General features: G+C 33.1%; 2 protein-coding genes across 2 annotated transcripts; both read right to left on the minus strand.

Annotated features, from left to right (window-relative positions):
- Positions 1–1,965: 1,965 nt before the first annotated feature.
- LOC108001225 (uncharacterized) lies at positions 1,966–11,810 on the minus strand. The gene is given in 7 exon segments (XM_062077415.1): positions 1,966–2,599; positions 2,698–3,547; positions 3,618–3,954; positions 7,352–8,770; positions 8,904–9,391; positions 9,723–9,900; positions 10,403–11,810. Coding segments are annotated over 5 exon segments (3,183 nt in total). The 5' UTR covers positions 9,374–9,391; positions 9,723–9,900; positions 10,403–11,810; the 3' UTR covers positions 1,966–2,492.
- A 1,612-nt stretch (positions 11,811–13,422) lies between these two features.
- LOC108001226 (uncharacterized) lies at positions 13,423–14,579 on the minus strand. Its single transcript, XM_017062147.3, has 2 exons — positions 14,357–14,579; positions 13,423–14,253 (listed from the first exon to the last, which is right to left on the minus strand). The coding sequence occupies exons 1-2, from the start codon at positions 14,371–14,373 to the stop codon at positions 13,914–13,916; spliced, it is 357 nt and encodes a 118-aa protein (XP_016917636.1). The 5' UTR covers positions 14,374–14,579; the 3' UTR covers positions 13,423–13,913.
- Between the last annotated feature and the right edge of the window lie 467 nt (positions 14,580–15,046).

Genomic DNA, 15,046 nt, shown 5'->3' on the forward strand with positions numbered 1-15,046 from the left:
TTTGTACGTCTATCCTATTTGTATAATCCTAAGTTTATAAAATACTTTATAGTCTATCTTATAAGCAGTAATGGATCGCCGAAACGCGTCGTCCTCCCAACGAATACGAAGCTTTCGATTTTTTTTCTTTTCACTTTTTCTTATAATAATGCATCATGTTCATAATTATCTTAATATTGTTATGCTTCTAAATTTTCTTTCTTCATTTTACATCACTGTAAATATATTCAACTGTTTATTAGGTATAATATTTAAGATTTATAGATACTTAATATTTAATATTTAATATTTAATATTTAAAGATATAAAATATTAATAAAAATTAAAAACGAAAGAATGACATCAACGATCTATTAGATTGAGTAATACTTGTGGCAAGAAAGTATTGGCGAAGAGAATTGAAAGAAAATGGCACACTGAATAATACTAAATAAAGAAGAAGTAGTTGAAAAAACATATCAGGCAGGTCAGACAATTTGAACAAGTGTCAATTCTGTCCGAAACAATCACAGTCCGCAAGGATATTTCATATTCACGACACAGATAAATAAGAAATAAAAAAGATTAAAAAAGTAACTTTTAACGACGATTATTTGATTACAATATAATATATATGTATAAAAATAATAATAATAATAATAATAATAATAATAATAATAATAATGATAATGATAATGATAATGATAATGATAATGATAATAATAATAATAATAATAATAATAATAATAATAATAATAATAATAATAATAATAATAATAATAATAATGATAATAATAATAATAATAATAATAATAATAATAATAATAATAATAATAATAATAATAATAATAATAATAATAATAATAATAATAATAATAATAATAATAATAATAATAATAATAATAATAATAATAATAATAATAATAATAATAATAATAATAATAATAATAATAATAATAATAATAATAATAATAATAATAATAATAATAATAATAATAATAATAATAATAATAATAATAATAATGTAAACAAAGAAAGTACGTGAAGACTAACGAAAAACGTTTACTAACATGATCAGTATTCAACGAAAATTAAAGGGATTTAACGAAAAAAAATATGTATAAAAAAAACAATGTAAAAACGATATAAAAAACGATGTAAACTTCTAAAGAATTTATGTATATAAAAAAAGAATGATTTAATACGATTTTCTATGAAATCGTATATAAGTATATATAAATATATATACGTAACTTATATATAAATGTACACATACAAGCAAAAATTTGGAACTATATATTGTAAAATATAAAATACTGTCAACTTTATATATAAACGAAATGAACTTATAAAAACAAAAGCGAAATAATCTTCTTTTCTCTTTTACTTACTAAAATATTGCCACATTTTTTTAGCTATTATTTTATAAGCTATTGCTTCATTAAAAAATTAAATAATCCAAATTTAAAAACAAAGAATTTGTGCAATTTCATAAAAAATTATGAATAGCTGATTTTTTTAGATCAAGATAAAATTTTAAATAAATTTAAAATTTCATTAGATTGATAATTAAAAGAAACATTTTTTAGCTTAATAAAAAATTGAAAGACATTACATATTAATCGGTGGGATGACTCGTTTGCATCCTTATATACATGTCTTTATTCGCACTAATTTTATGCTTTTGTAAATATTATTTGTTTTCAACGATTTTAAATTGAATAAAAATAAATCTATAAAAATTTAAATTAAATTGAATTATTTAATTTAACTCAATTAAAAAACTTATATTTTTTTTCTCTTTTGATAAGTTTTGCTTGATAATATTGTAATTTTTTTGTGTTTGCAACAAGCTTTCATAAAAATATGTTTTGTTTTTCATACATATAATAGTATGGCAAGATTCTTATATCAAGATCTAATCTAACGCTCCTAGAGAAAATTATAGCTTTCCTTTTCTGTGTGCATGAAAACACTCTCTATGTCTTTTTCTATTTTTTCTTTTTAAATCATGTACATACATATATGGCACACTTTTTAAAGACAAGATTTATACATACATATTTCAAAAACCTGATGTACCTGATATACAGATAATAAAAACTGTGCATTTTATTGAAAAATTTACATAATTGTCACAGTTTTTGCACTATTGTACTAGGACATAGAGAGTCAACAGAATCACGGATAGTTGTTTGTTATTGTAAAAAACTTACTAAAATCAAAATTAAAAAAAGCGATTGAATCAACTCTTAACTAAGAGTGCTTCACATAATTTGTCAGTTTTGTTACCTCTTAATTGAGGTTTTCCCCTGCTCTCAGAAATCTTTAACGTGTCCCAAAAAACTGAGATCATGCGTTTGATAGTGGCTGGATGTAGCAAGTGGCGTGACACTTGATTGATGCGCCGCGTTAACTGCTGTCAAATGATGATGATGCAAAGAATGATGAGAAGTATGTGAATGAAGAATATTATTTGGATGGGGAACTTGAAAGTTCCCTGGTGGCGGGGCTCAGGATAGGAGAGGTCCTGGATGTCCACCAGAAAGAACAGATGATGCTGTAACAGCTGTGGTTTGCATATTTGAAACATTATTTTGTTGTTGATTTTGCTGTGTACCTAAAGACAAAAAAATATTATTGCAATAAAAGAAATTTTATTAGTTTTATTATTTATTTTTTTATTATTAAATAGATAAAAATCATTCAAATTCTTACCAGCATTTTGACTGAGTTCAGCTTTTACCCTTCTTGCGATATGACTTCTGGTATGCTTTCTTAAATGATCTTTACGATAAAAGCCTTTGCCACATTCTGTGCATACATGTCGTTTCTCACCCGAATGTATAACAAAATGTAATGTTAACTGCTCTTTTCTTTTGAAAGCTTTTAAACAAACAGTACAAACATATGGACGTTCAGGATTATGACTCTGTTTGTGACGTGTAAGATGATCTTTTCTTTTGAGACCTGCACCACAAATATCGCAAACAAATCTTCGTTCTAAAGTATGTCCTAGAAGATGTTGCTCCAATAATTCACGTTCTGGATATGCCATATGACACTCTGGGCAGCAATATAATGTAGAACCATCTAAAGCTGTAGTTAAACGAATTTCTCCAGGTTTTGGTCGTGGCTTTTTTTCTTTAGGAGCCTTCTTCTTTTTTTTCTTTTTATTATTTGGAGACATCATTATATTAGGTGTTGTCGTAGTTGCTACAGCTACTGAAGTAGTTTGTGCCATTTCTGATTCTTTTTTAATACTTTCAGCAGAATATTTTAAGAAATGATGTAAACTTAATGGTAAAGTACTAGCTGGTAAATGACTGAGATAATCTGCCACTGTAGATCCAGGAGTAGCCAAAGATTGCCATGTAGCAGGCATAGTTGCAGGAGTTTGAGTATGAGCATGCTGTTGATGATGTTGATGCATTGTATAATCTTGTTGACTACCATTTGTTGTTGTTTCTCCATTGCGTTGTTGCTCGTCTGCTTTCTTCTCCTTAGTTTTATCTTTATCCTGTAGGAGATTGCAAACATCTTGTTGATTTATTGTTTCTGTTGCTTGCTGAAAAGTTTTAATTTTCTATAAAGTACTCCTACACGCAATACTGTAAAATAGTGTCAAAGGAGCTTACTTGATGATACGACCGTTTCTCTGGCATTCCAGGCGAATTAGAGGGCCGCTGTTGAACTGGTTGAGCTTGGGAATATGGTACATTTGGATAATGATGAACATTGCTGTTGGGATAATTTGCTTTATTGTTCATCATTACTTGTGACTGAGCAGATTGAACGCCGTTACTTTCAGGACGGTACTTTCCCATAACCGGCACTCCAATTGGAGGCTGGTTGGGAAAATGATTGGCGTAACGTCCGCCTGCACCGCCGGAGCCGTCGGTTGCGAACTGGTGAATACTCGGAATAGTACCGGGAAAATGGCTTCCGAACGGCGGGAAATTCATTGCAAACCGTCAATCAAGTATCTGAAAAATTGTAAAAAATCAAATTTGATTTAATTACATGTACTAATAAATTTTATAGAGTACAAATTACAGAGTTAATTACAAAAATTCATATGTAAATCAATATCCTTTCCAAAATTTAATATAGTATATTATTGCTAATACACAAATAAATGTTGAATAAATTGTAAATGTCAATCAGTGACATATGTATATGAAATACATTGTAATTGCCTAAATAAAAATAGTGCCATCATCCAAGGAAAAAAATCGAAGATATGAAAATAATTTCTTGACAACATTAGAAAAAATAACGAAAGAGATATTTCGCAAAGATATGATACACCGAACGAAGATATCTGGCGCGTCGTGCTTGACGCCTGAGTATTTACTCACAGCGACGTCCCTCTCCCCATGTTTCTTCGCTGTGGAATCGAATCCTTTCCTCGGAGGGGGGTCTCCGAGAGGTGAGAGTGAGCGTAGGGGCAGATTTTTACAACACGAGAGACACAAGAAGCAAGAACACCACGCCACCGTCGTTGCTGCGTCAGCCGTCTGTCACGAGGAAGTACACACGGGAAACGGTCGCGTTTCCCTTTTTACACGGCACGAGTGTTACACTAAAACGTAAATCTTCACAGAAAATACCGCGAAATTGCACACGTTCATATCACAAGGATTACAAACGGTTTACTGATTATAGAAAAGGGTACAACAGGAAAAAAAGACGAATAAAAACGAATATTGTAAGCGACCAGAATCGTCGCGATGCGGGGGAAGGGTAGCTATAGAGGAACGACGACGCGGAGAACGGGAATCAGAGGATGGGAAGAATGAAGGAGAACGGGGGAGGACGCAGGGGGGATGATCTGGTCAGAGGGATGGGTAGTATACGTGGGATGGAGTGTGAGGGGAGAGACAGACTTTCCCCTCTCGGCACCTAGTCGATACGCAGAGGCCGAATTCGCACGAAATTCAGCAGAAAATGGCCGTATTGAATACGGAACATCACGAACGTTAACTAATTCAAAAAATTTATTATAAAATCACCTTACCATTTAGTATTTAGCAGCTTGTGCTCGCCTGGTCAAGATTTTCACGAAAGCGAGAATCTCCGAAAAAGATCCCCGCTCTATGTGTGCCGTTGACACCTGTCCCTCAAGTCGGTGCCCCCACCCCATCCGTCCGCCCTCTACTGTGCCAGCCTCTTAACTATTTTTTCTCTCTCCCGGTCCTCTTCGCAACCGCGCTGGCGAAAATGCCCGAATCCATCGGGGTTTTAACTTCGAATTGCTCTCGGCGATTTGCCATTATTTTCTCTCTCTCAATGCATAAGAGTAAGAAGAAGTCAGAGATATAGCCACGGGCTTGAAAATACCACCAATCAGAAGGAGTAAAGTATAAAACGAAATTTAACGAATTATATATCATAATATATAATCATAATAATTTTATATTTTTGTTAAATTAACAATTAATCATTAATCTCTAACAATAATAATTATTGTAGAATATAAAATAACACATGAAAATTTTCAATTAGTACAGAATAAGAAAATTATTATAATGAATAATTTATTTGTAAATGAATAGAAGATTTTATTAATAAAAGTGGAATTTAATATATAGTAACATAAAGAAAATATATCCTTACACCCATTAATAGAATAATATCAATACAAATATACAAATAATCTAAAAAATTATCAATTCCCCTGTATATGCAGTTTATCGGTTAATAATATGTTTATTTAAAATGCGTCAATATATTTTAAATATTAACATTTTATAATCAATAATTGACAAATTAAAAATATGAAATCAATAGTACAAACAAGTTTATAATTGGTTAATCAAGAAAAATTTGTTATATTAAATGTATGTTTTATTTTAGCTATTTTCTCCAATATTTATGTAAGTAACAATGAAAATGACTTATAGACTATTTATACTGATTATGATAATAGCTATAATAATATGATAATAAAATAATAATTATATTTCTTGTACAGCTATACCCACTGCCTTTAATAATGATACTTACAATAAAAAGTATTTATTTTTTTTTGTATACATACATGTTTTCCTCAAATGATTTTGAGTGTATCATAATTAATTAATAAATCAAAAGGATTCATTTTCAACAACTTTTTGCTGTATTTTTGTCGTGCATGTATTATGTATATTGTATTATGATAATACAAGAAATTTTTTCAAGTACAATCAAGATACAGAAGATTATATATCTTCTCATAAAAATGATCAGTTTAGTAAGTAAAACAAGTTAAATACTATACAAAATAAGTTATACTAACTTATTAAAATTTCTAGAAATAATAGAGTGGCTGTAAAAATGCTTTTTTTTTAAATTTAAAAGCCAATTGTATTTCATGATAACCTTAAATTTGCAATACTATAATTTAATTCAGAAATAACGACATTAATATTCAATTAATTATTTTTAAACTTTTGTAATAAATCTATTTTTCTTAGATTGATTTATATTAATAAAGCCAAAAATATATATTCTTTTTTATAAAAGTAAACGTTAATTAATCAATATGTAGATACAAATATAAAACTTTACATTTATCTAGCAAAACGCAGCATTTTTTAAAATATTAGTCATCATTTGATGGTTTTTATGATATCTTATATTATATATCTCAATTACGTAGAGAACAAGTGGAATAAATAAATGGACTCGCTTTTTATTTGCACGACAATTTTTTTCCCTCCTTGTGCACAATAAATTGGTTGTATTTACATCTTGCTTTGTGTATTTTTTCGCATTACGTATTTTCTTTCTTTTCTTATATTTATGATAAAAAAAAAGAAAGAAAGGAAAATTACTTTAGCCGAAAACTCGATTGCCTTCTATGTGACGAATCCAGTTCGCGCTTTCAAAAATATATTTTTATATTTATTTATATATATATATATATATATATATGTATATGTATATATAAACTTTTTTATTTAATTCTAACTTGCGTCATGGAACTGGATTAGCGACAAAAACATTTCAAATCAAACGAGCAAATAAACTCGTTTTTTTATCATCTTTTTTTGTTTTCTCACACGTACGCTATAACGTGTACGCAAAAATGAAACTTCGTATATACGAACTTCGTTCGTCAGTCAGCTCAGTGCGTTTTGCAGAATAATTTTAATCATACATTAATCTGGTCTATAACTTCCTTAAGAAGCTGATGGTGTACAAACTTTGAAATGCGACGACTCGTCAGTAAAAGTATCTTTATTTGAAGATCAAATAAGATCAACAGACAATGTCTCAATTTTGCAACACCACTACTAGGCAACAATAATCACCATCAACGAATTTTTTTTACACGATACCAATTTGACTATGAGATTATAGAACTTAATCGGCAAGAACACCTTGCCTTGCACGACCTCTGGCTTGCTGATGATTGAATCGGAAGAACCGCCCAGGTTGATTCGGGGCGGTATGCTGTTGCTAATGCTGCTGTTGTTGTTGTTGCTGCTGCTGTTGCTGCTGTTGCTGCTGCTGCTGTTGCTGCTGCTGCTGCTGCTGCTGCTGTTGCTGCTGCTGCTGTTGTTGCTGTTGATGATGAAGCATAGCCATTGCACCAGTTTCAGCAGCAGTTGGAAGAACAACTGTAGACTGTTCACTAACAGCTATTTGATGAATTTGTGCCTGAGATCCTTGGCCTACTTGTATTTGAATTTGTTGCAATTCAGATACTGATGATTGTTGTTGTAATTGATCTGCTTGTTGCTGTAATTGTTCTGCTTGTTGCTGTTGTTGGTCCGTTTGCTGTTGTGAATTTTGGGAAGTATCAGCAATATTCGAAGGATCTTCTTTAATACGTTTTGCCAAATGAGATCTAGCATGTTTTCTCAAGTGATCTTTACGATAAAATGCTTTACCGCATTCAGTACAAACTTCAGTTTTTTGTCCAGAATGTATAACGAAATGAAGATTCAAGTGTTCCTTTCGTTTGAAACCTTTCATACAAACTGAACAAATAAAAGGTCTATCTGGATTGTGACCCAATTTATGCCGTTCTAAATGTTCTTTCCGTTTTAAACCTGCACCACAAATGTCACAAATAAACCTTCTTTCTATTTTATGCCCAATAAGATGTTGTTCCAGAAGTTCTTTCTCAGGATAAGCCATGTTACATTGGGGACAACAAAATAATGTTGTACCATCAAGAGCAGTAACTATGCTCACTTGACCTGGCTTTGGTTTTTTTGGTTTTGGAGGCTTCTTCTTATATTTCTTTTTTCTTTTAGGTTTAGTACCAGGTTCCTGTTCTTCAACAACGTCAGGAATAATAGCAGTTTCTCCGCTTGCTACGGTAATCTGTACTGCTTGCTCACCAGATGCAGTACTTCCAGATGCATCTAAGCCATCAGCTCCTAGAGGACTTGATTCAATAGTAGCTTCTCTCTTAATAGTTTCTGCCGAAAATTTCAAGAAATGCTGTAAACTAAGAGGCAAAGTACTAGCAGGTAATCTAGAGAGATAATCAGCAACAGTTGATCCTGGAGTTGCAAGACTTTGCCAACTTGCAGGCATAGATGTAATATATTCTTCTCCACTTTGATTTCCTTGATTTTTAATACTACCTCTTTTAATGAGAGCAACTGGTGTTGTACCTTCCTTCACATCTTCTTTTGATTCTTCCATGCTCTCACGTAAAATCAAATCTTGTGGAATCTGTGCAACTACAGTTAGTCCTTCAGGTGCTCCCGGAAGTTGTACTGTTTGTTGAATAGTTTGTTGGGATGTAGTAGTAACTGCTGTGGATGTACTTTGAGTTGTTTGATCAGATCTAAAATAAAAATATCTTTTATTAATTATTAATTAAAATAATGATAAAAAATATATTTAATATGATATATTTTATAAATAAATCAATATATTAAACAAATTAAAATTATTCTAAATGATTCTACAATTCTTACGTTTGTGTCGTCGCCACTGTGTTTTGTGGTTGCACTTGAATCTGTACCCCATCTGCACCTTGTTGACTGTACGCAACAGTAAGAACTGTTGCAGCACCTTGGGGAAATTGTCCCAAAGATATAGGAGCCAAATGATACTTTGGCTGATCACCGCTGTTTCCACTTTGCGAAACGCTGGGATTAACCACCTGGATCTGGACGGTTTGTTGCTGTTGCGTACCATCTTTTCCAGGTACAGTAATTGGCAGCGTAATAATTTGCTGCTGTTGATTATTACCCCCTTGAGCCACTGCGAACCCGTTCGGATCGACCGGCCTCAGATAATGAACTCCACCTTCGCCGCCAGATAAAACACCAACCACCTGACCGCCAGTAGGTAGGTTTTGCGCGAATTTTGCAGTTGCAAATTGATGAACGGTGCCCGTCGGTAGCGAGCCTGTCGTAAAGCCGGGAAAAGGCGTGAAATTCATCTTCTGTGTTAATTAAATCTGAAAAACCAAATAAAATATAATTAATATTAACATAATTAAATAAATATGAAATCTATTTAATTATTAAAATTATTTAGTAATTTAAGAAACATACATCAAAATAATATTTTTCAGTTATATAAATATTTACATATATTTATTACATATCTATTTATCAATTAATTACTAAATTTTTTTAGCAAATATATATATATTTATATAATATATATAATACTAAAAAATTATCTTTCCTAAATGGAACATATTTATGAATATTAATGAAAGAAATAGGGTTAAATATTCGATAAAAAATACGTATTTACATATCATATTATATAACTCCACTCACTTTGATGCATGAGTATTGCTGTCGAAGTGCATCGATCTTCGATACTTCAAATAATTTCAAAAGAGATTCGGTGTTTTCATAGAATTTACTTAGAGATACTCTTTAATTCCTTAATGTTTCTTCAGTAGATATGTTCCGAAGTAAAGTAAATACATCATGTTTGAACACGATCATGTTGCTAAATACGAAAAACAAGTTGCAAGTCAATAAAAATCAATTAATCTGAATATCATATTTCATATATTATATATGAATTTGAATTTTTTCTTTTTTCATTTAATTCTATCTGTCATGTTTAATATTGATGACATTAAATTTATTATATTTTATTTTCTATTTTATATGATATTAGCTATAGGTTGAAGAATTCATACATGACTTCTATTAAAAATTTTCACTATATATAATAGTTACTATATATAAGATTTAAACAATAATCTCTGAAAAAATGGTATGTTTCTCTAATATATATCGTAATATATATGGCAAGATCAAAATTAAATGATATATATTAAACAGATGAGTGAATAACTAATACATATATTTATTCTATAAATATATATTGATTAACAATTGATTCTTTTCCATCACTCTTATTCTGCTCGTATTTAAAACGCTGCATTTCATAACAACATTTATTCATGAAAGTTGATGAAGTTAAACATTGAGTATCCCGCCACCTTTACTTTCAAAGTCTTAACTTCAGATTTCTTGATCATGTGTTGGTATGTGGGGGTGGGGTGAGAGATCCCCCACTTCACCCCCTTCCCCACCTCAAAGGGATCTGGGAGCAGGGAGGATAGTCGTCGAAGTGGCCCAGGATTGCACCCCACTCCACCATGGTGCCCCCACGGGGGTAGGGGGTAGGAGCTCTTGACAAGGGTAGGGGGGAACCCATAGGTGGGAAAACGGGAACCCACCGCGAAATAGAGCCCGAGACTCACTCTCTTTCTCACTAACACACGGAATATCGCGAGAATAGGACGGGAAGGAACGATAGAACGGTGTGTAGGTGCGTAAGCGTGTGCCGCAAGCTCGAAAGGGTAGGGGTATGTCAAGAAAGAAGGGAGACGATCCTCGACATACCGGGAACTCCCCGGGGAGGGGAACGCGAAATATCGGGAGAGAACATACGAAGCAGACATCGCGGCAGACGAAGTGGGACATACCGATGACTCTCGCCCTTGATCCATCCGTAGGTAGGGAAGGAGTAGAAAACGAGTGAGGGAGAGAGAGAAAGAGAAGAGGTTAGGTTACCCGTGCACCTCTCCTCCTTTAGACGCACCGAGGAGGGTGCTGTGTCGAATAGACGATTATTCCGTGCCAGCAAGTCGTTGCGGGTGGTTGCACGGCTTAATAGAAAAAAAAAAAAAAACTATTGTGAACACGCATAAACGAACGCACTGCGGATGCGTTTTTCGACTTTCACGGAATGGCGTGTGCGACTGACCGGTCAGCCTCGCCGACGTACCGTTGTTGGATGCTTTTGCAAGACGCGCATGTCGTAATGGCGCCGATTCTCTTAAGGTTCAACATATCTCTCTCACACTATATAACTTTCTCTCTCTTGTATATATATCGAAGAGAGCATGTCTGAGCATTCGCGGTTTCTAGAGGAATTCTAGTGTCTCACATGTTATTGGGGCAGCGTGCGTAGAATGGAACGGCTCTGGGGCATTGTGCAATCAGATATGCTTTTACATGCACCCAATATAACGAACGCATTTCGTTAAAAAGACATTACGAAAATTGAAATAGAGGAATATATTGTAAATAGTTTTAAAAAGTACCGAACAAATAATATTCGAACAAGTAACATTAAAACAACAATGCAGTCATGTAAACATTGAAAGCGAGCACGTATGAATGGTTAAATAAACGGATAGACAAGGTTACACGTCATCACATTTGGTGATACATCGGCCATGATGGAATTGAGTACACGGTGACGCGAGAAAATAGCACAGGTCCGCGAAGCCGATGCTTTGTTCTCTCGATTATTCCCTCTCTCCCTTTCGCCCTGCGTCACTCCCTCCCTTCGGTGCTCTTTCGATCGCGCATCGGGAGACGTTATGTGGAGAGGAAGTAGGAAAAAGATCGGGCGAGTTGGCAGAGGCGAGAGCAGGGCAGAGGCGAAACGGAGGACAGAGTAGAGCCAACAGAGGCACAGGCAGGGCTGTTGTTTACACCCCCACCTCGACGGGTTAGAGGCAGCGAGATGCCACGGAGGGGCCTCCGAGACCTCGGTGGGCACCCACCACCACGCAATTTCCAACCCCACCAGCCTCTCAACCACTGTCCGCACCTCCAACCACCCCACCAAAGCCAGCTCGAGCCAAGCCGTGAGCCACGACGAGGGCCCCGCGACGATTTTAGTGTCTTGGGGTGGGTGCTCTGTGGCCACCGTTTCGCGGTTTCTCGTGCACGTTTCGTATTAGAAGTAAAGCGCGTAAAGATTCGTGGGGCGGCATTATCCGCGGATTCCTTCAATTCGGTCTAGTTTACGAACGGGTGCACGCGAGTTCCCTATATATAAGACAATCATCCACGAGGAAATGCGTGTCCTACTTACCCACGAGCAGCTGTGGCTCCCTTGTGCACTCCTTTCGGCGTACTGCTACTACTGTCGCTGCGTCGGAAGCTTTGCGTAGTACAGAGACCGTCCGCCTGGCTGGCTCGCCTGCGTCGTTCTCAATCTTCACTACGGCGGCAGCAACTTTCTCATTTCTACGTATACATTCGCCGTGCCACGGCTTTCTGGCTAGCCACGGCTACTACTTACGGTGTACACGTCATACGAGACGTATATTCAAATATACGTGTTTTTGATGATCGACGAGTCGTGACTCGTGATAAATTCGCGCACTACTGCCAGTCTTTCGGTAACGGTGAGCCGCGACGCGCACTCATTTCCGGGTTTACAACAGTCGAGTTCGATCGAGTATGGCCCCAGTCGGTAGGTAAGCGTGGGTCTTGGGCCGGCCAACGGGGAATGAATTCGAGCTAACGGTACATAGCCACCCGACGGCCACACGTTAACTCGAAGCGCCGTGATGCCAGGCCACTCTCCTGAAAACCACGAGCTGTGAAAGTAGACACCCTCCTTCTTCTTACGGATCCCAGCTTTATCTTGAATGACCTCGTCTCACCGCCCTCGTCGAACGCATTCTTGTTTTCCAGTTAGTAAATAAAAATATGTTTAACCGCGAAAACTTACGCTGCTATTAATATTCTATCGGAGAAATATCAACTATGGCGGCGGTTACGCGCGGAGTATATTGTGAGAGCGAGGGGAAAGCAGCGCGTGCGCGCTTGTCGATTAAACAGTCAACTCTTATGGTATCGTTCTATTTACAGGTATAATAATTATTTTTACAATTTTACAAGAATCGCGAATTTTCGAAAAAAATTTACTACAGTACAAAAAAACACCTGTCCGTTGTTCTGTTTTACTCTCAGTTACTTCGTTTCCTTTACCACTACAAAGCGACACTAACTCTGTGCGCACCTAGCGGAGACTGAAGTGAGGTTAGGTCGAGAATCGATATTTTGAAGATATTTCGATAGTCGCCATATTTTCATGTTATTGCGCGCGTTATATGAAGAATTTATTGTAAAGTCATCATCTTTTTTGAGTTTGTATTCTTTTATTGTAAATGAATATATATATTTATAATGTGGTATAATAAAAATAAATAAAAATGTTTAATGTTTTTTATTCCTTTTATAATCTTTTTTTATTATAAATATGCTATTCCATGTTTTCACAGTCTCAAAATACTTTGCAATCTAATAAATGTTCATAATAAAAATATAATAGATCAACGACACGTCATTTATGTAGAATCAGTAATTTAATATAATATTGATATATTATACTATAACAATAATGAAATATATATATATTACCAATAATTATTCAAAGCATAAACATAACCATTATTATATAAATTTTAATTCTATGTTTGTCTAACTGTGAATTATCATGTGACAAAAAATTTTAAATATTTAATTTTCTTTTTATATATACAATTTCATTTATATAATAAATAATAAATTGTTATTAAAGATCTTCAAGACTTTTTAAAATTTTTAATGATTTAATTAATAAAATTGTATTGAAAAGGAATGAAACAAATGACATGCAAGAAATGCTTAATGATTAGGAATTATAATTTGAAAATAGAGATATCAAAATGAATCAGATGTTCTCTGTATACGTTCCATATATAAAGAAAATAATAGCTTATTACTTTCATAATAAAATGGATTTTCAATAGCATCTAAATCAGGTTTATATTCTGCTATGTAACTACTTTGGCTAGAGCTATATCCATCATACAATGGTGATCCTTGAGAAAGTTCTGAATAATTTGGAGAAGGCATAAAACTCCTACTGCAACAATCTGTTTCCATATTTTCAGACATATTTTCTTGTATGCCTGATAGACCATTAATATGAAGGTTATTAATTCTTTTACTTAATGGCATAAATTCACTAGATTCTTCTTCTGCATCGCGCCCTCTCTTTCTAAATATTATAAATAAAAGTGAATTAATGAAATGAAATTTTATTATCTATACATTACATGAAAGAATTGTGTCATTCCACACACACATCAACAAAAACTAACCTGTTAGCTCGAGTCATTCTTGAGTAAATTTTAACTTTTAGCAAAAGATTATATTATAAATATATTCTTAACCACTGCATATTATAATATTAACTTTTCTCTGCCGAAATAATTAATGTCGTATATTGTTCAGCCGTGTACGTCATATACGTTTGTCAAGAAAACAAATCTTGATTACACAAATCGACAATATACATACTCCAATTTCTCGCTTAACTATAGTTCAATCTTTCATTGGTAGAGTGCGTAAGTGACATGTTTTCAACCAAATACTTTAAAAATTAATTATATTTTAATTTTATTTATTATTTATAATTGATTTAAAAATACAACAAAAATACAAAATAAATGTATTATTTTGACTATGAAATTATACATTGAATATAATATTATAATTTTTTATTTAAAATTTCTATATATAGTATAATATAGTATAAAATATATTATAATATAATTATTTTTATTATATTCATTTCTGTCAAAGATAAGTTATTTTTATAATTTAATATTTTATGACAGAAATAAATCATTTAAATTCATGAAATATTTAAAACAATTTATTATATCGTTATATTTTTATTAAAATGAACGATTTATGAAAAATAGTAAATTATAATAAGGTAGAAAATATGTAAAATAAAAGTATAAAATATATATATAATATTTTTTTTTATTATAATGAAACAAAAT

This window comes from Apis cerana, linkage group LG7 (assembly GCF_029169275.1).
Source record: "Apis cerana isolate GH-2021 linkage group LG7, AcerK_1.0, whole genome shotgun sequence".
NCBI lineage: Eukaryota > Metazoa > Arthropoda > Insecta > Hymenoptera > Apidae > Apis > Apis cerana.